General features: G+C 35.8%; 1 protein-coding gene across 1 annotated transcript; it reads left to right on the top strand.

Moving 5' to 3' along the window:
- The first annotated feature begins 207 nt into the window (after nucleotides 1-207).
- On the top strand, nucleotides 208-7,773 carry LOC106563798 (zinc finger protein 271). The gene is made up of 2 exons (XM_014129658.2): nucleotides 208-528; nucleotides 3,731-7,773. The coding sequence occupies exons 1-2, from the start codon at nucleotides 312-314 to the stop codon at nucleotides 6,334-6,336; spliced, it is 2,823 nt and encodes a 940-aa protein (XP_013985133.1). The 5' UTR covers nucleotides 208-311; the 3' UTR covers nucleotides 6,337-7,773.
- The last annotated feature ends 19,936 nt before the right edge of the window (nucleotides 7,774-27,709 follow it).

The following is a 27,709-nucleotide window of genomic DNA, read 5'->3' as shown; positions in this document are numbered from 1 at the left end:
AAAACATTGTTGACCACTTAATATACACTATCTTATAGAAATACTTTAAATTATTATTTGTATGGTAAGTAGTATAACATTTCGATAACTGTGTACATTATCCACCATTTCCTCCATCATTATTAATTGACAAAGTATACGGGACAGGACTCTTATTCTGAAGGATTCCAAAAATCCATGACCCGGAAGTACTTAGTTATTATTGCGTTTTTCACAGCAATAATGGCGCTCAGTCGCATGTTTTCATCAGAAAGTGTGGGTCTAATAGGAATATGTAGTTTGAGCGTCTGAAATGTTTATTTGTACGTAAAATGTCCAAACTACAGGTGTTGAGTGTGTTTATTACCGAGCGGCTAACAGCAGCGGCTGTGGATATATTTGGTTCGGCGGAGAAGACGTTAGCAGAGTACCAGGAGCGGCTGACAACAGCGGCGGTGGAGATATGTGTTGTGGTAGAAAAGACGGTAGCAGAGGTTCAGGGAGAGAACGACCGTCTTCGGGGGCTTCTTCTGGATCATTTCGGAGCAGGTTTGTAGCGACCAGTTACACCAAGTTATAGGATAACAACATATTGTGTTTGCTGAATCACTAGCCGTGGACGTATCGTATTCACTGCTACGTTCAGGTAACTTAAGCTGTTTTGACTTAAAGTTTAGTAGCTAACGTTAATTATCTAGCCTGGCTGACGCGACTCACGTGAGATCCTATAGGCCTTTCTCTGCGGCGGTAATGGCAGCTACTGTATACTACCGGCTCAGATAGAACAAGGACTTAGCTAGTGGTAGAAATGTGTATCAAAGGTCATTCTCCGGTAAAATGTTTTACTTAAGTCTTCTAAACGAATATACATCTGTTTTTACGACCTTCTTTCTATCGTCTACACTTGATGCTAAGTAGCTAATGTTTGCAAAACTAACTAACGTTAACTAAATATTATAACTAAAAAAGCTTACCTTGCTGGCAAAGAGCTTGCTAAGGCTAGGTGTATATAACGTATATACAATCAAATAAATATTTTATTTCAAAACTTTTAACTGTTAACATAATGCATTATACAGTATATATACAAAAGTATGTTGACACCTTTATTTCAACAACACCCGTTGCTGACAGGTGTAACGTTATAAAGTCGACCACACAGCCATGCAATCTCCGTAGACAAACATTGGCAGTAGAATGGCCCGTACTGAAGAGCAGGGTGGGTATAATTTGTGGAACGTTTCAACAGGAATCTGTTTCAAAAACTTCATAAAGTTCAAGGTTGCTAACAAACCCTACCCTGTATCATATTCTGCCGCTATATAACTTTGTATGCGTTGTTTGTTTGCTACCTTGTTATTTACAACGTTTTTGGAACAGGTTCCTGTTGGAACGTTCCACAAATTATACCCACCCGAAGAGCACAGTGACTTTAAACGTGGCATCGTCATAGGATGCCACCTTTCCAATAAGTCAGTTAGTTACATTTCTGCCCTGCTAGAGCAGCCCTGGTCAATTGTAAATGATGTTATTGTGAAGTGGAAACGTGCCAGAAGAACACTACCTGCCCCAATGCATAGTGCCAACTGTACATTTCGGTGGAGGCAGAGTAAAAGTCTGGGGCTGTTCTTCATGGTTCGGGCTGGGCCCCTTAGTTCCAGTGAAGGGAAATCTTAATGCTACAGCATACAATGACATTCTAGAGGATTCTGTGCTTCCAACTTTGTGACAACAGTTTGGGGAAGGCCCTTTCCTGTTTCAGCATGACAATGCCCCCGTGCACAAAGCGAGGTCTTTATAGAAATGGTATGTCGATCGGTGTGGAAGAACCGGATTAGTCTGCACAGAGCCCTAACCTCAACACCATTAAATACCTTAGGGATGAATTGGAACGCCAACTGCGAGCCAGTTCTAATCGCCCAACATCAGTGCCCGACCTCACTAATCCTCTTGTGGCTGAATGGAAGCAAGTCCCAGCAGAAATGTTCCATCATCTAGTGGAAAGCCTTCCCAGAAGAGTGGAGACTGTTTTAGCAGCAAAGGGGGACCAACTCCATATTAATGCCCATGATTTTGGAATGAGATGTTTGACGAGCAGGTGTCCACATACTTTTGGTCATGTAAGGTAGGTATGATATTAGAGTGTTAGGGGTCAACATTGAAACTGTGGTTCTGGTGTTATACTTTGTATTTCATGTTATAGAGAAGCTTCTCAGGAAGACGCAGGACTTTTTCATGAGGTTAGGATTTACCATTGAGCCCCACAGTGGACGTGTTATAAAACTTAGCAGTCAGACATGGATGTGGTTCCAATCGTTTTTCCACTATTCATTTAATCCAACTTGGAATTTAGAAACACTTCAAATAAAGGCTGTGTTTTGTGTAGGCTTACACTATTTAAATTCATTGTGTCAGAATGCACAGGTGAAAAACATTAGCGAGAACAGTACACCACAACACTGAGTCTAGATGTTATCCAATCAGGAAAATAACAAGTGAAGGAAGCAGCATAGGGAAAATACATAATTACAGTAATTTAAGATGAGGTGGGCATATTATTAACAAAACTTTATGCAACATTGAAAGTTTGTTACATTTTAAACCAATTTAAGAAATTACCATGCAACTTTTATAGGAACTTAATATGCTAATTAGTACATACGGAATATAAACAAATCCAGTATGTTAAACCCATGAATTAAAAGTTGCTCATATATACATATACCGACACTCACCAATAAGGCTGGCCGTATTGATTGATTTTCTTTGAACGATTCATTATTATTTTTGACTGGGAAAAATTATTCACTTCACCATTGCGTTAATTCAGATTCAGTTAAATCGCGGTGAATCGAATAATGAAACTCATTTCATGAAGCTCCCGACAAACAGTTCTTGTGCTGACGTTGCTACCATTTAGAATTCTGTCTCTCATTATTTACCAGATCGTGTTGTTATTTTGTCTATTCACAAACACAACTTTCAGGAATAGAACCCTTTTACTGGCGTTCTAGATTCATTTGAAAGTTGATCATGAAAGATCTGTTTTAGACAAACAAGTCGCATTCAAACAAAAAGTGAAATGACCCTCATTCCCTCTCCACCAGGCCAGTGGGTGATCATCTCCTCTGATGACATCAGTAGGGAGGATGTGAGCTCTGCGCTGGCCTGCTGTTGAACACTGAGTATGACTGTTTGCTTAGCTCTCCCGAGAAGACTGCCCTGTCTTCTATGGTGAACGTGCGCTCACGATCTCAGTTGAAATTGTCTGTAATCACCATTGAAAGGGTCTCGTATCACACTGTAGGCCTACAACATTTGGTTCCAAATCACCAATCAAAGTTATCGGTACCACATTTAACCATATGATTGGTTCATATTGATGTACTTATTTACACACAGGGAAATACAATCTTGGTAAAATGATTTTCACATTGTAGTCTAATGATTTGATCTTAATCAGTGGTTTGTGGAGGACCCAGGCTGAATTGCTAGGCAACGCAACGACCCCCTGCCCCGGGTAAAAATAAATAGACCATACGATGTTCGGACAGGTCGATGGGACGATGTGTCATTCCAGAGATCGATGTGTCATTCCAGACATCGTCTCAATTACCGTGACAACGGCAGTTATTTGCTTGACAATCACCGGCTGACAATTTCATGATGCCCTAAGCACGGCATAGAGAATTCAGAATGTGAAGTATTTTGAATTGTTATTTAGTATTTTTACTTCTCTCCTTCTCTGCAGACCCCAAGCAGGTAACTCTCCCGGAAGAGGAGGTTCCCCCTAAGCAGCAGCAGCACTGTGAGCAGGAGTTGAGCCCCAGTCTGAGCCAGGAGGACCCAGAGCCCACACAGATTACAGAGGAACATGAGGAACTCAGGACCAGTCAGGAGGAAGAGCAGCTTCAAAGACTTAGGTCTCCTACCACAGAGGTCATACAGTTGATATTTATTCCTCCCTGTGTGGAAAGTGACTGTGATCAGGACAGCAAAAGGGACTCTCAACCCATCAACACAACGGAACAGACCCAATCAGAATCAGATGAAGAGCACTACAGTATCAGAGTATCAGAACCAACCAGTGACTCTCAGCCCCTCTCTGTACTACATCCAGACTGTTCTGCAGCTCCAAGTGAAATCATTGTTAGTATTGATGAGGAGGAGAGTGAAGAACTACCGTCAGGGTCAAAGAGAACCCGGGACAAGAAAGGACAAAGCTCTCAAGTCTGCACTGAGGCCAAGATAACCAATGAGCAGAACGCACCATTGAAGTGTCACACAAGCAAGAGGCGATACAAGTGTCCTGTGTGCAGTAAACTGTTTAAGGCACCAATCAGTTTAAAAGTACATCAGAGAATTCACAAAGCAGAGAAACGACACAGATGTCCTTTCTGTTGTGAAGGCTTTAAATCACTAAATGGTCTACAACGACACAAAAAAGTTCACACAGGGGAGAAAGAAGGACCACAGCAGTGTTCTTTGTGCAATGAATCCTTTCTTTGCACAGCTTCTTTAAAAGATCATCAGCGAATTCACACAGGTGAAAAAACATATCTGTGCAAAGAATGTGGCAAATCCTTCAGTGTCAAGACCGACTTCAACAAACATATGAGCACTACTCACCCAGATGCAAAACCGAACAACTGTCCCGTGTGCAATGAATGTTTCAACACACCAGGCTCTCTAAAAATACATGGGAAAACTCATGGAGTGAATCCATGTATCTGTCCTGTGTGTAATAAATGCTTTAAGAGACCACGCTACCTAAAGGAACACCAACAAAAGTTTCATGGTAGTGAGAAACCATACACATGTGCAGTGTGCAGTAAAAGCTTTTATAATGTAAGCCATTATAAAGTACATCAGAGAAATCACACAGGGGAGAAACCCTTCAAGTGTCCTGTGTGCATTAAAAGCTTTACTAGCTCAGGCCTGTTAAAAATACATCAGGTCATTCATACAGGTGAGAAACCACATAAGTGCAAAGAATGTGACAAATGCTTCTACCGCAAGGGACATCTGGTCAAGCATATGAGGACTCACACAGGGGAGAAACCATATGGTTGCCGTGAATGTGAGAAATGCTTCACTCAAAGGTCATCATTAAAAGACCATATGAGGATTCACACAGGGGAGAAACCGTTTTGTTGCACTGAATGTGAGAAACGCTTCACTCAAAGGGCAACATTAAAAGTGCATATGAAGATTCACACAGGGGAGAAACCATATAAGTGTAAAGAGTGTGACAAATCTTTCAGTCAAAAACATGAACTGAGAAAGCATATGAGAATTCACACAGGGGAGAAATCATACAAGTGCGCTCTTTGTGAAAAATGCTTTAAATCGTTGGGAGGTCTAAAACAACACGAGCTGAATCACTCTGGAGAGAAACCATCATATCTCTGCAGCGATTGTGGCAAAAGCTTCCGAACGATGAGTTACTTGAGGGTTCATATGAAGACTCATACAGAGACTGAATCAGGGAGTCGGACAGACAGCGAACCGGGGAGTCGGACAGACAGCGAACCGGGGAGTCGGACAGAGAGCCGGACAGAGAGCGAACCGGGGAGTCGGACAGAGAGCGAACCGAGAAGTCGGACAGAGAGAGAATTGGGGAGTCACAAAAAGAGAAGACTGCATATGTGTCCTGTATGTGGAAAAGGCTTTGCATATCCAAATGTTCTAAAAATCCACCAGCGAATTCACACTGGGGAGAAACCACATCAATGTCATGTTTGCAACAAAAGATTCATTCAGAAATGTGATTTGACTAGACATATGAGGACACACACAGGGGAGAAACGAAGAGAAAATCAATCAGAGAAACAGTTGTATCTTTGCAGTGATTGTGGCAAGTGCTTCCGGGAGAAACGTTATCTGAGAAAGCATATGAGGATTCACACAGAGAGAGATCCGGGAACTAAAACAGAGCGAGAGCTGCATAAGTGTCCTGTTTGTGGAAAAGGCTGTACATCACTGAGTTATCTCAAAGACCACCAGGGAATTCACACTGGAGAGAAACCTTATCTGTGCACTGTTTGTGGCAAAAGCTTCACTTGGAAGGGAGTCCTTAGAGAACACATGAAGACTCACACAGGGGAGAAATCTCATCAGTGCCATGTCTGCAGCAAAAGGTTCATTTATAGCAGAAAACTGTCACTTCATATGATGACTCACACAGGGGAGAAGCCATTTAAGTGTTCTGTATGTGGGAAAGGTTTTACATCATCGGGTGATCTGACACGCCACAAGCGAATTCACACTGGAGAGAAACCATATCGCTGCAATGATTGCAACAAATGCTTTAGTCAGATCAGTTCCCTTAAATCACACATGAAGAATATTCACTAAAGGGAACACAACAGTGTCCATTGTGTAAAATGTCCGTTTGAAGATGAAGGCTTATTCAAACTGACACCTGTAAGTGAACATACCCTCAGGTTTGATAATAACTTAATTAAACTGTACTGTAGGCCCTAACTTATGTGCTTTGTCACCTCTGGGTCTGCATGACAAATGGCCCAGGAAAACACTCAAGGGCCATTCAGCACTTCCTGACTATTGAAATGTGTGTTAGTGATGCTATTGCCTCCATGTTTGGTATCTCAGAAACTTCTGAAGAGAACTTTGATGTCATCTATATGGATGTATGATCTGTGGTAACTTGTATCTGGACATGGTGAACTTTAAACTACTGTATGTTAAGGGATTTTATTGTCCTTAGGAATTCTGCCTTATTTGGTTTCATCCCCCACAAGCCGTTAGATTTGGATATTGGGCCTGGGTGATCATGGGTAACTTGTTAAGGTTGGATGGTTTGATTAAGTCACCTTGAAATGTAATAAAGGGAATGCCTTTTTTCTGTCTCTTCCTCCTGTCCTACGCTCTACAGAAAAGCTATATGAACATGTTTTTCTTGTAGGCTGCTCGGCCTGAGTAGGTCTGTTTTTGGTCATGCTTTGCCTTCTAACTGTAAGATCCCAGCCCCTCCACATTTTTTTCTTCCACATACACCGGATAGGTGCAGTGAAATGTGTTGTTTTACAGGGTCAGCCATAGTAGTTAAGCACCCCTGGAGGAAATTAGGGTTAAGTGCCTTGCTCATGGGCAAAGACAGATTTTTCACCTTGTCATCTCTGGTATTCAATCCAGCGACCTTTCAGTTACTGGCCCAACGCTCTAACCACTAGGCTACCTGCCCCCTCTAACCACTAGGCTATCTGCCCCCTCTAACCACTAGGCTACCTGCCGCCCCCCTCTAACCACTAGGCTACCTGCCGCCCCCCTCTAACCACTAGGCTACCTGCCCCCTCTAACCACTAGGCTACCTGCCCCCTCTAACCACTAGGCTACCTGCCCCCTCTAACCACTAGGCTACCTGCCTCCCCTCTAACCACTAGGCTACCTGCCCCCTCTAACCACTAGGCTACCTGCCACCCTTGTCATATGCCTTGTCACGCTTGTTAATGTTTTATAACTTAAGCTTCATGCCTGTGAATCGGTAAATCTTTTACAATGTAGTTAAATCTATTTTCCTTTACAATTTTAATTCTCAGACATTTCTTGGTAGCCTATTACTGTAAAAAATCTAAGTATATTCTCTATGGAATCAGATAATTCATTAACATTGTTGTTAAGTCTGTGAAGTCTTATCACGAGTCGCATGTGAGATATATATTATATGCATTATATGATCAATATTATTTCACTACAGTCCAACGTTGTAGCAAACCTATATTATGTAATTGTTGTTACTTTGAAACCTTCAATAAATGTTTTTATCAGCTATTTTGTTTTATATTTCTGTTTAAGATGGTAACTTCTTTTGGAGTTGCAGGGTTTTTATCTACCCCAGCACTAACATGCTGGGGGGGGTTATATTATGAAGAGTGCATGTACAGGTAAGATGTGACGTTGCTCGTACACCATGCCACAGTGTTCTATCTGTGAGACCAGCTTCACTGCCGCTCAGGACTCATGTTATAAATCACCAACATGTTTGTCTTATGAACTTGATTTCACAATGTGTCTGTGTTGTGTGAATTATAGTATCTGAATGTCGGCTCCTGTCATGTAGAATTAACTGTGTTTCGGTTTACAAATACGTGCTCCTGCACTCCCTCCTTCAGCCACCCATCTACATGTTCATTCATACTCAAACCCCAGAGTAAAACAACAGTTAAAAACAAACCCCAGAGTAAAACAACAACAGTTAAAAACAAACCCCAGAGTAAAACAACAACAGTTAAAAACAAACCCCAGAGTAAAACAACAGTTAAAAACAAACCCCAGAGTAAAACAACAACAGTTAAAAACAACCCCCAGAGTAAAACAACAGTTAAAAACAAACCCCAGAGTAAAACAACAGTTAAAAACAAACCCCAGAGTAAAACAACAGTTAAAAACAAACCCCAGAGTAAAACAACAGTTAAAAACAAACACCAGAGTAAAACAACAACAGTTAAAAACAACCCCCAGAGTAAAACAACAGTTAAAAACAAACCCCAGAGTAAAACAACAGTTAAAAACAAACCCCAGAGTAAAACAACAGTTAAAAACAAACCCCAGAGTAAAACAACAGTTAAAAACAACCCCCAGAGTAAAACAACAGTTAAAAACAAACCCCAGAGTAAAACAACAGTTAAAAACAAACCCCAGAGTACAACAACAGTTAAAAACAAACCCCAGAGTACAACAACAGTTAAAAACAAACCCCAGAGTAAAACAACAGTTAAAAACAAACCCCAGAGTAAAACAACAGTTAAAAACAAACCCCAGAGTAAAACAACAGTTAAAAACAAACCCCAGAGTAAAACAACAGTTAAAAACAAACCCCAGAGTAAAACAACAGTTAAAAACAAACCCCAGAGTAAAACAACAGTTAAAAACAAACCCCAGAGTAAAACAACAACAGTTAAAAACAAACCCCAGAGTAAAACAACAACAGTTAAAAACAAACCCCAGAGTAAAACAACAACAGTTAAAAACAAACCCCAGAGTAAAACAACAACAGTTAAAAACAAACCCCAGAGTAAAACAACAACAGTTAAAAACAAACCCCAGAGTAAAACAACAACAGTTAAAAACAACCCCCAGAGTAAAACAACAACAGTTAAAAACAACCCCCAGAGTAAAACAACAGTTAAAAACAAACCCCAGAGTAAAACAACAGTTAAAAACAACCCCAGAGTAAAACAACAGTTAAAAACAAACCCCAGAGTAAAACAACAGTTAAAAACAAACCCCAGAGTAAAACAACAGTTAAAAACAACAGTTAAAAACAAACCCCAGAGTAAAACAACAGTTAAAAACAAACCCCAGAGTAAAACAACAGTTAAAAACAAACCCCAGAGTAAAACAACAACAGTTAAAAACAAACCCCAGAGTAAACAACAACAGTTAAAAACAAACCCCCAGAGTAAAACAACAGTTAAAAACAAACCCCAGAGTAAAACAACAGTTAAAAACAAACCCCAGAGTAAAACAACAGTTAAAAACAAACCCCAGAGTACAACAACAACAGTTAAAAACAACCCCCAGAGTAAAACAACAGTTAAAAACAAACCCCAGAGTAAAACAACAACAGTTAAAAACAAACCCCAGAGTAAAACAACAGTTAAAAACAAACCCCAGAGTAAAACAACAACAGTTAAAAACAAACCCCAGAGTAAAACAACAACAGTTAAAAACAAACCCCAGAGTAAAACAACAACAGTTAAAAACAAACCCCAGAGTAAAACAACAGTTAAAAACAAACCCCAGAGTAAAACAACAGTTAAAAACAAACCCCAGAGTAAAACAACAGTTAAAAACAAACCCCAGAGTAAAACAGTTAAAAACAAACCCCAGAGTAAAACAACAGTTAAAAACAAACCCCAGAGTAAAACAACAACAGTTAAAAACAAACCCCAGAGTAAAACAACAACAGTTAAAAACAAACCCCAGAGTAAAACAACAACAGTTAAAAACAAACCCCAGAGTAAAACAACAACAGTTAAAAACAAACCCCAGAGTAAAACAACAACAGTTAAAAACAAACCCCAGAGTAAAACAACAACAGTTAAAAACAAACCCCAGAGTAAAACAACAACAGTTAAAAACAACCCCCAGAGTAAAACAACAGTTAAAAACAAACCCCCAGAGTAAAACAACAGTTAAAAACAAACCCCAGAGTAAAACAACAGTTAAAAACAAACCCCAGAGTAAAACAACAGTTAAAAACAAACACCAGAGTAAAACAACAGTTAAAAACAAACCCCAGAGTAAAACAACAGTTAAAAACAACCCCCAGAGTAAAACAACAACAGTTAAAAACAAACCCCAGAGTAAAACAACAACAGTTAAAAACAAACCCCAGAGTAAAACAACAGTTAAAAACAAACCCCAGAGTAAAACAACAGTTAAAAACAAACCCCAGAGTAAAACAACAGTTAAAAACAAACCCCAGAGTAAAACAACAACAGTTAAAAACAAACCCCAGAGTAAAACAACAGTTAAAAACAAACCCCAGAGTAAAACAACAACAGTTAAAAACAAACCCCAGAGTAAAACAACAACAGTTAAAAACAAACCCCAGAGTAAAACAACAACAGTTAAAAACAAACCCCAGAGTAAAACAACAACAGTTAAAAACAAACCCCAGAGTAAAACAACAGTTAAAAACAAACCCCAGAGTAAAACAACAGTTAAAAACAAACCCCAGAGTAAAACAACAGTTAAAAACAAACCCCAGAGTAAAACAACAACAGTTAAAAACAAACCCCAGAGTAAAACAACAACAGTTAAAAACAAACCCCAGAGTAAAACAACAGTTAAAAACAAACCCCAGAGTAAAACAACAGTTAAAAACAAACCCCAGAGTAAAACAACAGTTAAAAAACAACCCCAGAGTAAAACAACAGTTAAAAACAAACCCCAGAGTAAAACAACAGTTAAAAACAAACCCCAGAGTAAAACAACAACAGTTAAAAACAAACCCCAGAGTAAAACAACAACAGTTAAAAACAAACCCCAGAGTAAAACAACAGTTAAAAACAAACCCCAGAGTAAAACAACAGTTAAAAACAAACCCCAGAGTAAAACAACAGTTAAAAACAAACCCCAGAGTAAAACAACAGTTAAAAACAAACCCCAGAGTAAAACAACAGTTAAAAACAAACCCCAGAGTAAAACAACAGTTAAAAACAAACCCCAGAGTAAAACAACAGTTAAAAACAAACCCCAGAGTAAAACAACAGTTAAAAATAAACCCCAGAGTAAAACAACAACAGTTAAAAACAACCCCCAGAGTAAAACAACAGTTAAAAACAAACCCCAGAGTACAACAACAGTTAAAAACAAACCCCAGAGTAAAACAACAGTTAAAAACAAACCCCAGAGTAAAACAACAGTTAAAAACAAACCCCAGAGTAAAACAACAGTTAAAAACAAACCCCAGAGTAAAACAACAGTTAAAAACAAACCCCAGAGTAAAACAACAGTTAAAAACAAACCCCAGAGTAAAACAACAACAGTTAAAAACAAACCCCAGAGTAAAACAACAGTTAAAAACAAACCCCAGAGTAAAACAACAACAGTTAAAAACAAACCCCAGAGTAAAACAACAGTTAAAAACAAACCCCAGAGTAAAACAACAGTTAAAAACAACCCCCAGAGTAAAACAACAGTTAAAAACAAACCCCAGAGTAAAACAACAGTTAAAATCAAACCCCAGAGTAAAACAACAGTTAAAAAAAAACCCCAGAGTAAAACAACAGTTAAAAACAAACCCCAGAGTAAAACAACAACAGTTAAAAACAAACCCCAGAGTAAAACAACAGTTAAAAACAAACCCCAGAGTAAAACAACAGTTAAAAACAAACCCCAGAGTAAAACAACAGTTAAAAACAAACCCCAGAGTAAAACAACAGTTAAAAACAAACCCCAGAGTAAAACAACAGTTAAAAACAAACCCCAGAGTAAAACAACAGTTAAAAACAAACCCCAGAGTAAAACAACAACAGTTAAAAACAAACCCCAGAGTAAAACAACAACAGTTAAAAACAAACCCCAGAGTAAAACAACAACAGTTAAAAACAAACCCCAGAGTAAAACAACAGTTAAAAACAAACCCCAGAGTAAAACAACAACAGTTAAAAACAAACCCCAGAGTAAAACAACAACAGTTAAAAACAAACCCCAGAGTAAAACAACAACAGTTAAAAACAAACCCCAGAGTAAAACAACAGTTAAAAACAAACCCCAGAGTAAAACAACAGTTAAAAACAAACCCCAGAGTAAAACAACAACAGTTAAAAACAAACCCCAGAGTAAAACAACAACAGTTAAAAACAAACCCCAGAGTAAAACAACAACAGTTAAAAACAAACCCCAGAGTAAAACAACAACAGTTAAAAACAAACCCCAGAGTAAAACAACAGTTAAAAACAAACCCCAGAGTAAAACAACAGTTAAAAACAAACCCCAGAGTAAAACAACAGTTAAAAACAAACCCCAGAGTAAAACAACAGTTAAAAACAAACCCCAGAGTAAAACAACAGTTAAAAACAAACCCCAGAGTAAAACAACAACAGTTAAAAACAAACCCCAGAGTAAAACAACAACAGTTAAAAACAAACCCCAGAGTAAAACAACAGTTAAAAAACAAACCCCAGAGTAAAACAACAGTTAAAAACAAACCCCAGAGTAAAACAACAGTTAAAAACAAACCCCAGAGTAAAACAACAGTTAAAAACAAACCCCAGAGTAAAACAACAGTTAAAAACAAACCCCAGAGTAAAACAACAACAGTTAAAAACAACCCCCAGAGTAAAACAACAGTTAAAAACAAACACCCAGAGTACAACAACAGTTAAAAACAAACCCCAGAGTAAAACAACAGTTAAAAACAAACCCCAGAGTAAAACAACAGTTAAAAACAAACCCCAGAGTAAAACAACAGTTAAAAACAAACCCCAGAGTAAAACAACAGTTAAAAACAAACCCCAGAGTAAAACAACAACAGTTAAAAACAAACCCCAGAGTAAAACAACAGTTAAAAACAAACCCCAGAGTAAAACAACAACAGTTAAAAACAAACCCCAGAGTAAAACAACAGTTAAAAACAAACCCCAGAGTAAAACAACAGTTAAAAACAAACCCCAGAGTAAAACAACAGTTAAAAACAAACCCCCAGAGTAAAACAACAGTTAAAAACAAACCCCAGAGTAAAACAACAGTTAAAAACAAACCCCAGAGTAAAACAACAACAGTTAAAAACAAACCCCAGAGTAAAACAACAACAGTTAAAAACAAACCCCAGAGTAAAACAACAGTTAAAAACAAACCCCAGAGTAAAACAACAGTTAAAAACAAACCCCAGAGTAAAACAACAACAGTTAAAAACAAACCCCAGAGTAAAACAACAACAGTTAAAAACAAACCCCAGAGTAAAACAACAGTTAAAAACAAACCCCAGAGTAAAACAACAGTTAAAAACAAACCCCAGAGTAAAACAACAGTTAAAAACAAACCCCAGAGTAAAACAACAACAGTTAAAAACAAACCCCAGAGTAAAACAACAGTTAAAAACAAACCCCAGAGTAAAACAACAACAGTTAAAAACAAACCCCAGAGTAAAACAACAGTTAAAAACAAACCCCAGAGTAAAACAACAGTTAAAAACAAACCCCAGAGTAAAACAACAGTTAAAAACAAACCCCAGAGTAAAACAACAGTTAAAAACAAACCCCAGAGTAAAACAACAGTTAAAAACAAACCCCAGAGTAAAACAACAGTTAAAAACAAACCCCAGAGTAAAACAACAGTTAAAAACAAACCCCAGAGTAAAACAACAACAGTTAAAAACAAACCCCAGAGTAAAACAACAGTTAAAAACAAACCCCAGAGTAAAACAACAGTTAAAAACAAACCCCAGAGTAAAACAACAGTTAAAAACAAACCCCAGAGTAAAACAACAGTTAAAAACAAACCCCAGAGTAAAACAACAGTTAAAAACAAACCCCAGAGTAAACAACAACAGTTAAAAACAAACCCCAGAGTAAAACAACAGTTAAAAAACAAACCCCAGAGTAAAACAACAACAGTTAAAAACAAACCCCAGAGTAAAACAACAACAGTTAAAAACAAACCCCAGAGTAAAACAACAGTTAAAAACAAACCCCAGAGTAAAAACAACAGTTAAAAACAAACCCCAGAGTAAAACAACAGTTAAAAACAAACCCCAGAGTAAAACAACAACAGTTAAAAACAAACCCCAGAGTAAAACAACAGTTAAAAACAAACCCCAGAGTAAAACAACAGTTAAAAACAAACCCCAGAGTAAAACAACAGTTAAAAACAAACCCCAGAGTAAAACAACAGTTAAAAACAAACCCCAGAGTAAAACAACAACAGTTAAAAACAAACCCCAGAGTAAAACAACAACAGTTAAAAACAAACCCCAGAGTAAAACAACAGTTAAAAACAAACCCCAGAGTAAAACAACAGTTAAAAACAAACCCCAGAGTAAAAACAACAGTTAAAAAACAAACCCCAGAGTAAAAACAACAGTTAAAAAACAAACCCCAGAGTAAACAACAACAGTTAAAAACAAACCCCAGAGTAAAACAACAACAGTTAAAAACAAACCCCAGAGTAAAACAACAGTTAAAAACAAACCCCAGAGTAAAACAACAGTTAAAAACAAACCCCAGAGTAAAACAACAGTTAAAAACAAACCCCAGAGTAAAACAACAACAGTTAAAAACAAACCCCAGAGTAAAACAACAGTTAAAAACAAACCCCAGAGTAAAACAACAGTTAAAAACAAACCCCAGAGTAAAACAACAGTTAAAAACAAACCCCAGAGTAAAACAACAGTTAAAAACAAACCCCAGAGTAAAACAACAGTTAAAAACAAACCCCAGAGTAAAAACAACAGTTAAAAACAAACCCCAGAGTAAAACAACAGTTAAAAACAAACCCCAGAGTAAAACAACAACAGTTAAAAACAAACCCCAGAGTAAACAACAACAGTTAAAAACAAACCCCAGAGTAAAACAACAGTTAAAAACAAACCCCAGAGTAAAAACAACAGTTAAAAAACAAACCCCAGAGTAAAACAACAGTTAAAAACAAACCCCAGAGTAAAAACAACAGTTAAAAACAAACCCCAGAGTAAAACAACAGTTAAAAACAAACCCCAGAGTAAAACAACAGTTAAAAACAAACCCCAGAGTAAAACAACAGTTAAAAACAAACCCCAGAGTAAAACAACAGTTAAAAACAAACCCCAGAGTAAAACAACAACAGTTAAAAACAAACCCCAGAGTAAAACAACAACAGTTAAAAACAAACCCCAGAGTAAAACAACAGTTAAAAACAAACCCCAGAGTAAAACAACAACAGTTAAAAACAAACCCCAGAGTAAAACAACAGTTAAAAACAAACCCCAGAGTAAAACAACAACAGTTAAAAACAAACCCCAGAGTAAAAACAACAGTTAAAAACAAACCCCAGAGTAAAACAACAGTTAAAAACAAACCCCAGAGTAAAAACAACAGTTAAAAACAAACCCCAGAGTAAAACAACAGTTAAAAACAAACCCCAGAGTAAAAAACAACAGTTAAAAACAAACCCCAGAGTAAAACAACAGTTAAAAACAAACCCCAGAGTAAAACAACAGTTAAAAACAAACCCCAGAGTAAAACAACAGTTAAAAACAAACCCCAGAGTAAAACAACAGTTAAAAACAAACCCCAGAGTAAAACAACAACAGTTAAAAACAAACCCCAGAGTAAAAAACAACAGTTAAAAACAAACCCCAGAGTAAAACAACAGTTAAAAACAAACCCCAGAGTAACAACAACAGTTAAAAACAAACCCCAGAGTAAAACAACAGTTAAAAACAAACCCCAGAGTAAAACAACAGTTAAAAACAAACCCCAGAGTAAAACAACAGTTAAAAACAAACCCCAGAGTAAAACAACAACAGTTAAAAACAAACCCCAGAGTAAAAACAACAGTTAAAAACAAACCCCAGAGTAAAACAACAGTTAAAAACAAACCCCAGAGTAAAACAACAGTTAAAAACAAACCCCAGAGTAAAACAACAGTTAAAAACAAACCCCAGAGTAAAACAACAACAGTTAAAAACAAACCCCAGAGTAAAAACAACAACAGTTAAAAACAAACCCCAGAGTAAAACAACAGTTAAAAACAAACCCCAGAGTAAAACAACAACAGTTAAAAAAAAACCCCAGAGTAAAACAACAGTTAAAAACAAACCCCAGAGTAAAACAACAACAGTTAAAAACAAACCCCAGAGTAAAAAACAACAGTTAAAAACAAACCCCAGAGTAAAACAACAACAGTTAAAAACAAACCCCAGAGTAAAACAACAGTTAAAAACAAACCCCAGAGTAAACAACAACAGTTAAAAAACAAACCCCAGAGTAAAACAACAGTTAAAAACAAACCCCAGAGTAAAACAACAACAGTTAAAAACAAACCCCAGAGTAAAACAACAGTTAAAAACAAACCCCAGAGTAAAACAACAGTTAAAAACAAACCCCAGAGTAAAAACAACAGTTAAAAACAAACCCCAGAGTAAAACAACAACAGTTAAAAACAAACCCCAGAGTAAAAAACAACAGTTAAAAACAAACCCCAGAGTAAAACAACAGTTAAAAAACAAACCCCAGAGTAAAACAACAGTTAAAAACAAACCCCAGAGTAAACAACAACAGTTAAAAACAAACCCCAGAGTAAAAAACAACAGTTAAAAACAAACCCCAGAGTAAAACAACAGTTAAAAACAAACCCCAGAGTAAAACAACAACAGTTAAAAACAAACCCCAGAGTAAAACAACAGTTAAAAACAAACCCCAGAGTAACAACAACAGTTAAAAACAAACCCCAGAGTAAAACAACAACAGTTAAAAACAAACCCCAGAGTAAAACAACAGTTAAAAACAAACCCCAGAGTAAAACAACAGTTAAAAACAAACCCCAGAGTAAAAACAACAGTTAAAAACAAACCCCAGAGTAAAACAACAGTTAAAAACAAACCCCAGAGTAAAACAACAGTTAAAAACAAACCCCAGAGTAAAACAACAACAGTTAAAAACAAACCCCAGAGTAAAACAACAGTTAAAAACAAACCCCAGAGTAAACAACAACAGTTAAAAACAAACCCCAGAGTAAAACAACAGTTAAAAACAAACCCCAGAGTAACAACAACAGTTAAAAACAAACCCCAGAGTAACAACAACAGTTAAAAACAAACCCCAGAGTAAACAACAACAGTTAAAAACAAACCCCAGAGTAAAACAACAGTTAAAAACAAACCCCAGAGTAAAAACAACAGTTAAAAACAAACCCCAGAGTAAAAAACAACAGTTAAAAACAAACCCCAGAGTAAAAAACAACAGTTAAAAACAAACCCCAGAGTAAAACAACAGTTAAAAACAAACCCCAGAGTAAAACAACAGTTAAAAACAAACCCCAGAGTAAAACAACAGTTAAAAACAAACCCCAGAGTAAAACAACAGTTAAAAAACAAACCCCAGAGTAAAAAAACAACAGTTAAAAACAAACCCCAGAGTAAAACAACAACAGTTAAAAACAAACCCCAGAGTAAAACAACAACAGTTAAAAACAAACCCCAGAGTAAAACAACAGTTAAAAACAAACCCCAGAGTAAAACAACAGTTAAAAACAAACCCCAGAGTAAAACAACAGTTAAAAACAAACCCCAGAGTAAACAACAGTTAAAAACAAACCCCAGAGTAAAAAACAACAGTTAAAAACAAACCCCAGAGTAAAACAACAACAGTTAAAAACAAACCCCAGAGTAAAACAACAGTTAAAAACAAACCCCAGAGTAAAACAACAGTTAAAAACAAACCCCAGAGTAAAACAACAGTTAAAAACAAACCCCAGAGTAAAACAACAACAGTTAAAAACAAACCCCAGAGTAAAACAACAACAGTTAAAAACAAACCCCAGAGTAAAACAACAGTTAAAAACAAACCCCAGAGTAAACAACAACAGTTAAAAACAAACCCCAGAGTAAAACAACAACAGTTAAAAACAAACCCCAGAGTAAAACAACAACAGTTAAAAACAAACCCCAGAGTAAAACAACAGTTAAAAACAAACCCCAGAGTAAAACAACAGTTAAAAACAAACCCCAGAGTAAACAACAACAGTTAAAAACAAACCCCAGAGTAAAACAACAGTTAAAAACAAACCCCAGAGTAACAACAACAGTTAAAAACAAACCCCAGAGTAAAACAACAGTTAAAAACAAACCCCAGAGTAAAAACAACAGTTAAAAACAAACCCCAGAGTAAAACAACAACAGTTAAAAACAAACCCCAGAGTAAAACAACAACAGTTAAAAACAAACCCCAGAGTAAAACAACAGTTAAAAACAAACCCCAGAGTAAAACAACAGTTAAAAACAAACCCCAGAGTAAAACAACAGTTAAAAACAAACCCCAGAGTAAAACAACAGTTAAAAACAAACCCCAGAGTAAAACAACAGTTAAAAACAAACCCCAGAGTAAAACAACAGTTAAAAACAAACCCCAGAGTAAAACAACAGTTAAAAACAAACCCCAGAGTAAAACAACAGTTAAAAACAAACCCCAGAGTAAAACAACAGTTAAAAACAAACCCCAGAGTAAAACAACAACAGTTAAAAAAACAACCCCAGAGTAAAACAACATTTAAAAACAAAACCCAGAGTAAAACAACAACAGTTAAAAACAAACCCCAGAGTAAAAAAACAACAGTTAAAAACAAACCCCAGAGTAAAACAACAGTTAAAAACAAACCCCAGAGTAAAACAACAGTTAAAAACAAACCCCAGAGTAAAACAACAGTTAAAAACAAACCCCAGAGTAAACAACAACAGTTAAAAACAAACCCCAGAGTAAACAACAACAGTTAAAAACAAACCCCAGAGTAAAACAACAACAGTTAAAAACAAACCCCAGAGTAAAACAACAACAGTTAAAAAAACAAACCCCAGAGTAAAACAACAACAGTTAAAAACAAACCCCAGAGTAAAACAACAGTTAAAAACAAACCCCAGAGTAAAACAACAGTTAAAAACAAACCCCAGAGTAAAACAACAGTTAAAAACAAACCCCAGAGTAAAACAACAACAGTTAAAAACAAACCCCAGAGTAAAACAACAACAGTTAAAAACAAACCCCAGAGTAAAACAACAGTTAAAAACAAACCCCAGAGTAAAACAACAGTTAAAAACAAACCCCAGAGTAAAACAACAGTTAAAAACAAACCCCAGAGTAAAACAACAGTTAAAAACAAACCCCAGAGTAAAACAACAACAGTTAAAAACAAACCCCAGAGTAAAACAACAGTTAAAAACAAACCCCAGAGTAAAAAACAACAGTTAAAAACAAACCCCAGAGTAAAACAACAGTTAAAAACAAACCCCAGAGTAAAACAACAACAGTTAAAAAACAAACCCCAGAGTAAAACAACAACAGTTAAAAACAAACCCCAGAGTAAAACAACAGTTAAAAACAAACCCCAGAGTAAAACAACAGTTAAAAACAAACCCCAGAGTAAAACAACAGTTAAAAACAAACCCCAGAGTAAAACAACAGTTAAAAACAAACCCCAGAGTAAAACAACAGTTAAAAACAAACCCCAGAGTAAAACAACAACAGTTAAAAACAAACCCCAGAGTAAAACAACAGTTAAAAACAAACCCCAGAGTAAAACAACAACAGTTAAAAACAAACCCCAGAGTAAAACAACAGTTAAAAACAAACCCCAGAGTAAAACAACAGTTAAAAACAAACCCCAGAGTAAAACAACAGTTAAAAACAAACCCCAGAGTAAAACAACAGTTAAAAACAAACCCCAGAGTAAACAACAACAGTTAAAAACAAACCCCAGAGTAAAACAACAGTTAAAAACAAACCCCAGAGTAAAACAACAGTTAAAAACAAACCCCAGAGTAAAACAACAACAGTTAAAAACAAACCCCAGAGTAAAACAACAGTTAAAAACAAACCCCAGAGTAAAACAACAACAGTTAAAAACAAACCCCAGAGTAAAACAACAGTTAAAAACAAACCCCAGAGTAAAAACAACAGTTAAAAACAAACCCCAGAGTAAACAACAACAGTTAAAAACAAACCCCAGAGTAAAAAACAACAGTTAAAAACAAACCCCAGAGTAAAACAACAGTTAAAAACAAACCCCAGAGTAAAACAACAGTTAAAAACAAACCCCAGAGTAAAACAACAACAGTTAAAAACAAACCCCAGAGTAAAACAACAACAGTTAAAAACAAACCCCAGAGTAAAAAACAACAGTTAAAAACAAACCCCAGAGTAAAACAACAACAGTTAAAAACAAACCCCAGAGTAAAACAACAGTTAAAAACAAACCCCAGAGTAAAACAACAGTTAAAAAACAAACCCCAGAGTAAAACAACAGTTAAAAACAAACCCCAGAGTAAAACAACAACAGTTAAAAAACAAACCCCAGAGTAAAAACAACAGTTAAAAACAAACCCCAGAGTAAAACAACAACAGTTAAAAACAAACCCCAGAGTAAAACAACAGTTAAAAACAAACCCCAGAGTAAAACAACAGTTAAAAACAAACCCCAGAGTAAAACAACAGTTAAAAACAAACCCCAGAGTAAACAACAACAGTTAAAAACAAACCCCAGAGTAAAACAACAGTTAAAAAACAAACCCCAGAGTAAACAACAACAGTTAAAAACAAACCCCAGAGTAAAACAACAACAGTTAAAAACAAACCCCAGAGTAAAACAACAGTTAAAAACAAACCCCAGAGTAAAACAACAACAGTTAAAAACAAACCCCAGAGTAAAAACAACAGTTAAAAACAAACCCCAGAGTAAAACAACAGTTAAAAACAAACCCCAGAGTAAAACAACAGTTAAAAACAAACCCCAGAGTAAAACAACAGTTAAAAACAAACCCCAGAGTAAAACAACAGTTAAAAACAAACCCCAGAGTAAAACAACAGTTAAAAACAAACCCCAGAGTAAAAAACAACAGTTAAAAAACAAACCCCAGAGTAAAAAAACAACAGTTAAAAACAAACCCCAGAGTAACAACAACAGTTAAAAACAAACCCCAGAGTAAAACAACAACAGTTAAAAACAAACCCCAGAGTAAAACAACAGTTAAAAACAAACCCCAGAGTAAAACAACAGTTAAAAACAAACCCCAGAGTAAAACAACAACAGTTAAAAACAAACCCCAGAGTAAAACAACAACAGTTAAAAACAAACCCCAGAGTAAAACAACAGTTAAAAACAAACCCCAGAGTAAAACAACAGTTAAAAACAAACCCCAGAGTAAAACAACAACAGTTAAAAACAAACCCCAGAGTAAAACAACAACAGTTAAAAACAAACCCCAGAGTAAAACAACAGTTAAAAACAAACCCCAGAGTAAAACAACAACAGTTAAAAACAAACCCCAGAGTAACAACAACAGTTAAAAACAAACCCCAGAGTAAAAACAACAGTTAAAAACAAACCCCAGAGTAAAACAACAGTTAAAAACAAACCCCAGAGTAAAACAACAGTTAAAAACAAACCCCAGAGTAAAACAACAGTTAAAAACAAACCCCAGAGTAAAACAACAACAGTTAAAAACAAACCCCAGAGTAAAACAACAACAGTTAAAAACAAACCCCAGAGTAAAACAACAGTTAAAAACAAACCCCAGAGTAAAACAACAGTTAAAAACAAACCCCAGAGTAAAACAACAGTTAAAAACAAACCCCAGAGTAAAAACAACAGTTAAAAACAAACCCCAGAGTAAAACAACAGTTAAAAACAAACCCCAGAGTAAAAAACAACAGTTAAAAACAAACCCCAGAGTAAAAACAACAGTTAAAAACAAACCCCAGAGTAAACAACAACAGTTAAAAACAAACCCCAGAGTAAAACAACAGTTAAAAACAAACCCCAGAGTAAAACAACAGTTAAAAACAAACCCCAGAGTAAACAACAACAGTTAAAAACAAACCCCAGAGTAAAACAACAACAGTTAAAAACAAACCCCAGAGTAAAACAACAGTTAAAAACAAACCCCAGAGTAAAACAACAACAGTTAAAAACAAACCCCAGAGTAAAACAACAGTTAAAAACAAACCCCAGAGTAAAACAACAGTTAAAAACAAACCCCAGAGTAAAACAACAACAGTTAAAAACAAACCCCAGAGTAAACAACAACAGTTAAAAACAAACCCCAGAGTAAAACAACAGTTAAAAACAAACCCCAGAGTAAAACAACAACAGTTAAAAACAAACCCCAGAGTAAAAACAACAGTTAAAAACAAACCCCAGAGTAAAACAACAGTTAAAAACAAACCCCAGAGTAAAACAACAACAGTTAAAAACAAACCCCAGAGTAAAACAACAGTTAAAAACAAACCCCAGAGTAAAACAACAGTTAAAAACAAACCCCAGAGTAAAACAACAGTTAAAAACAAACCCCAGAGTAAAACAACAACAGTTAAAAACAAACCCCAGAGTAAAACAACAACAGTTAAAAACAAACCCCAGAGTAAAACAACAGTTAAAAACAAACCCCAGAGTAAAACAACAGTTAAAAACAAACCCCAGAGTAAAACAACAGTTAAAAACAAACCCCAGAGTAAAACAACAACAGTTAAAAACAAACCCCAGAGTAAAAAACAACAGTTAAAAACAAACCCCAGAGTAAACAACAACAGTTAAAAACAAACCCCAGAGTAAAAACAACAGTTAAAAACAAACCCCAGAGTAAAACAACAGTTAAAAACAAACCCCAGAGTAAAACAACAACAGTTAAAAAACAAACCCCAGAGTAAAAAACAACAGTTAAAAACAAACCCCAGAGTAAAAAACAACAGTTAAAAACAAACCCCAGAGTAAAAACAACAGTTAAAAAACAAACCCCAGAGTAAAACAACAACAGTTAAAAACAAACCCCAGAGTAAAACAACAGTTAAAAACAAACCCCAGAGTAAAACAACAGTTAAAAACAAACCCCAGAGTAAAACAACAACAGTTAAAAACAAACCCCAGAGTAAAAACAACAGTTAAAAACAAACCCCAGAGTAAAACAACAGTTAAAAACAAACCCCAGAGTAAACAACAACAGTTAAAAACAAACCCCAGAGTAAAAACAACAGTTAAAAACAAACCCCAGAGTAAAACAACAGTTAAAAACAAACCCCAGAGTAAAAACAACAGTTAAAAACAAACCCCAGAGTAAAACAACAGTTAAAAACAAACCCCAGAGTAAAACAACAGTTAAAAACAAACCCCAGAGTAAAACAACAGTTAAAAACAAACCCCAGAGTAAAACAACAGTTAAAAACAAACCCCAGAGTAAACAACAACAGTTAAAAACAAACCCCAGAGTAAAAACAACAGTTAAAAACAAACCCCAGAGTAAAACAACAACAGTTAAAAAACAAACCCCAGAGTAAACAACAACAGTTAAAAACAAACCCCAGAGTAAACAACAACAGTTAAAAACAAACCCCAGAGTAAACAACAACAGTTAAAAACAAACCCCAGAGTAAAAAACAACAGTTAAAAACAAACCCCAGAGTAAAACAACAACAGTTAAAAACAAACCCCAGAGTAAAACAACAACAGTTAAAAACAAACCCCAGAGTAAAACAACAGTTAAAAACAAACCCCAGAGTAAAACAACAACAGTTAAAAACAAACCCCAGAGTAAAACAACAACAGTTAAAAACAAACCCCAGAGTAAAACAACAGTTAAAAACAAACCCCAGAGTAAAAACAACAGTTAAAAACAAACCCCAGAGTAAAAACAACAGTTAAAAACAAACCCCAGAGTAAAACAACAGTTAAAAACAAACCCCAGAGTAAAAACAACAGTTAAAAACAAACCCCAGAGTAAAAAACAACAGTTAAAAACAAACCCCAGAGTAAAACAACAACAGTTAAAAACAAACCCCAGAGTAAACAACAACAGTTAAAAACAAACCCCAGAGTAAAACAACAGTTAAAAACAAACCCCAGAGTAAAAACAACAGTTAAAAACAAACCCCAGAGTAAACAACAACAGTTAAAAACAAACCCCAGAGTAAAACAACAACAGTTAAAAACAAACCCCAGAGTAAAACAACAACAGTTAAAAACAAACCCCAGAGTAAAAACAACAGTTAAAAACAAACCCCAGAGTAAAACAACAGTTAAAAACAAACCCCAGAGTAAAAACAACAGTTAAAAACAAACCCCAGAGTAAAACAACAACAGTTAAAAACAAACCCCAGAGTAAAACAACAACAGTTAAAAACAAACCCCAGAGTAAAACAACAGTTAAAAACAAACCCCAGAGTAAAACAACAGTTAAAAACAAACCCCAGAGTAAAAAACAACAGTTAAAAACAAACCCCAGAGTAAAACAACAGTTAAAAACAAACCCCAGAGTAAAAACAACAGTTAAAAACAAACCCCAGAGTAAAACAACAGTTAAAAACAAACCCCAGAGTAAAACAACAGTTAAAAACAAACCCCAGAGTAAAAAACAACAGTTAAAAACAAACCCCAGAGTAAAAACAACAGTTAAAAACAAACCCCAGAGTAAAACAACAGTTAAAAACAAACCCCAGAGTAAAAAACAACAGTTAAAAACAAACCCCAGAGTAAAACAACAGTTAAAAACAAACCCCAGAGTAAAACAACAGTTAAAAACAAACCCCAGAGTAACAACAACAGTTAAAAACAAAACCCCAGAGTAAAAAACAACAGTTAAAAACAAACCCCAGAGTAAAACAACAGTTAAAAACAAACCCCAGAGTAAAACAACAGTTAAAAACAAACCCCAGAGTAAAACAACAACAGTTAAAAACAAACCCCAGAGTAAAACAACAACAGTTAAAAACAAACCCCAGAGTAAAACAACAGTTAAAAACAAACCCCAGAGTAAAACAACAGTTAAAAACAAACCCCAGAGTAAAACAACAGTTAAAAACAAACCCCAGAGTAAAACAACAACAGTTAAAAACAAACCCCAGAGTAAAACAACAGTTAAAAACAAACCCCAGAGTAAACAACAACAGTTAAAAACAAACCCCAGAGTAAAACAACAGTTAAAAACAAACCCCAGAGTAAAACAACAACAGTTAAAAACAAACCCCAGAGTAAAAAACAACAGTTAAAAACAAACCCCAGAGTAAAACAACAGTTAAAAACAAACCCCAGAGTAAACAACAACAGTTAAAAACAAACCCCAGAGTAAAACAACAGTTAAAAACAAACCCCAGAGTAAAAACAACAGTTAAAAACAAACCCCAGAGTAAAACAACAGTTAAAAACAAACCCCAGAGTAAAACAACAGTTAAAAACAAACCCCAGAGTAAAACAACAGTTAAAAACAAACCCCAGAGTAAAACAACAACAGTTAAAAACAAACCCCAGAGTAAAACAACAGTTAAAAACAAACCCCAGAGTAAAACAACAACAGTTAAAAACAAACCCCAGAGTAAAACAACAACAGTTAAAAACAAACCCCAGAGTAAAACAAAAGTTAAAAAACAAACCCCAGAGTAAAAAACAACAGTTAAAAACAAACCCCAGAGTAAAACAACAACAGTTAAAAACAAACCCCAGAGTAAAACAACAGTTAAAAACAAACCCCAGAGTAAAACAACAACAGTTAAAAACAAACCCCAGAGTAAAACAACAACAGTTAAAAACAAACCCCAGAGTAAAACAACAGTTAAAAACAAACCCCAGAGTAAAACAACAACAGTTAAAAACAAACCCCAGAGTAAAACAACAGTTAAAAACAAACCCCAGAGTAAAAACAACAGTTAAAAACAAACCCCAGAGTAAAACAACAGTTAAAAACAAACCCCAGAGTAAAACAACAGTTAAAAACAAACCCCAGAGTAAAACAACAGTTAAAAACAAACCCCAGAGTAAAACAACAGTTAAAAACAAACCCCAGAGTAAAAAACAACAGTTAAAAACAAACCCCAGAGTAAAAAACAACAGTTAAAAACAAACCCCAGAGTAAAACAACAGTTAAAAACAAACCCCAGAGTAAAACAACAACAGTTAAAAACAAACCCCAGAGTAAAAAACAACAGTTAAAAACAAACCCCAGAGTAAAAACAACAGTTAAAAACAAACCCCAGAGTAAAAACAACAGTTAAAAACAAACCCCAGAGTAAAACAACAGTTAAAAACAAACCCCAGAGTAAAACAACAACAGTTAAAAACAAACCCCAGAGTAAAACAACAACAGTTAAAAAACAAACCCCAGAGTAAAAAACAACAGTTAAAAACAAACCCCAGAGTAAAACAACAGTTAAAAACAAACCCCAGAGTAACAACAACAGTTAAAAACAAACCCCAGAGTAAAAAAACAACAGTTAAAAACAAACCCCAGAGTAAAAACAACAGTTAAAAACAAACCCCAGAGTAAAACAACAGTTAAAAACAAACCCCAGAGTAAAAACAACAGTTAAAAACAAACCCCAGAGTAAAACAACAACAGTTAAAAACAAACCCCAGAGTAAAAACAACAGTTAAAAACAAACCCCAGAGTAAAACAACAGTTAAAAAACAAACCCCAGAGTAAAACAACAGTTAAAAAACAAACCCCAGAGTAAAAACAACAGTTAAAAACAAACCCCAGAGTAAAAACAACAGTTAAAAACAAACCCCAGAGTAAAAAACAACAGTTAAAAACAAACCCCAGAGTAAAACAACAGTTAAAAACAAACCCCAGAGTAAAACAACAACAGTTAAAAACAAACCCCAGAGTAAAAACAACAGTTAAAAACAAACCCCAGAGTAAAACAACAGTTAAAAACAAACCCCAGAGTAAAAAAACAACAGTTAAAAACAAACCCCAGAGTAAAAACAACAGTTAAAAACAAACCCCAGAGTAAAAACAACAGTTAAAAACAAACCCCAGAGTAAAACAACAACAGTTAAAAACAAACCCCAGAGTAAAACAACAGTTAAAAACAAACCCCAGAGTAAAACAACAACAGTTAAAAACAAACCCCAGAGTAAAACAACAGTTAAAAACAAACCCCAGAGTAAAAAACAACAGTTAAAAACAAACCCCAGAGTAAACAACAACAGTTAAAAACAAACCCCAGAGTAAAAACAACAGTTAAAAACAAACCCCAGAGTAAAACAACAACAGTTAAAAACAAACCCCAGAGTAAAAAAACAACAGTTAAAAACAAACCCCAGAGTAAAACAACAACAGTTAAAAACAAACCCCAGAGTAAAACAACAGTTAAAAACAAACCCCAGAGTAAAACAACAACAGTTAAAAACAAACCCCAGAGTAAAAAACAACAGTTAAAAACAAACCCCAGAGTAAAACAACAGTTAAAAACAAACCCCAGAGTAAAACAACAACAGTTAAAAACAAACCCCAGAGTAAAACAACAGTTAAAAACAAACCCCAGAGTAAACAACAACAGTTAAAAACAAACCCCAGAGTAAAACAACAACAGTTAAAAACAAACCCCAGAGTAAAACAACAGTTAAAAACAAACCCCAGAGTAAAAACAACAGTTAAAAACAAACCCCAGAGTAAAACAACAACAGTTAAAAACAAACCCCAGAGTAAAACAACAGTTAAAAACAAACCCCAGAGTAAACAACAACAGTTAAAAACAAACCCCAGAGTAAAACAACAGTTAAAAACAAACCCCAGAGTAAA

Source organism: Salmo salar, chromosome ssa11 (genome assembly GCF_905237065.1).
Source record: "Salmo salar chromosome ssa11, Ssal_v3.1, whole genome shotgun sequence".
Taxonomy (NCBI): domain Eukaryota; kingdom Metazoa; phylum Chordata; class Actinopteri; order Salmoniformes; family Salmonidae; genus Salmo; species Salmo salar.
The sequence above is the reverse complement of the archived record's forward strand: the minus strand, read 5'-3'. Positions and strand labels throughout refer to the sequence as shown.

Coding starts and splice junctions, on each gene's coding strand:
- LOC106563798 (XM_014129658.2), top strand. CDS start 312: ATGTCCAAACTACAGGTGTTGAGTGTGTTTATTACCGAGCGGCTAACA. Junction 529..3,730: donor TCTGGATCATTTCGGAGCAG/GTTTGTAGCGAC, acceptor CCTTCTCTGCAG/ACCCCAAGCAGGTAACTCTC.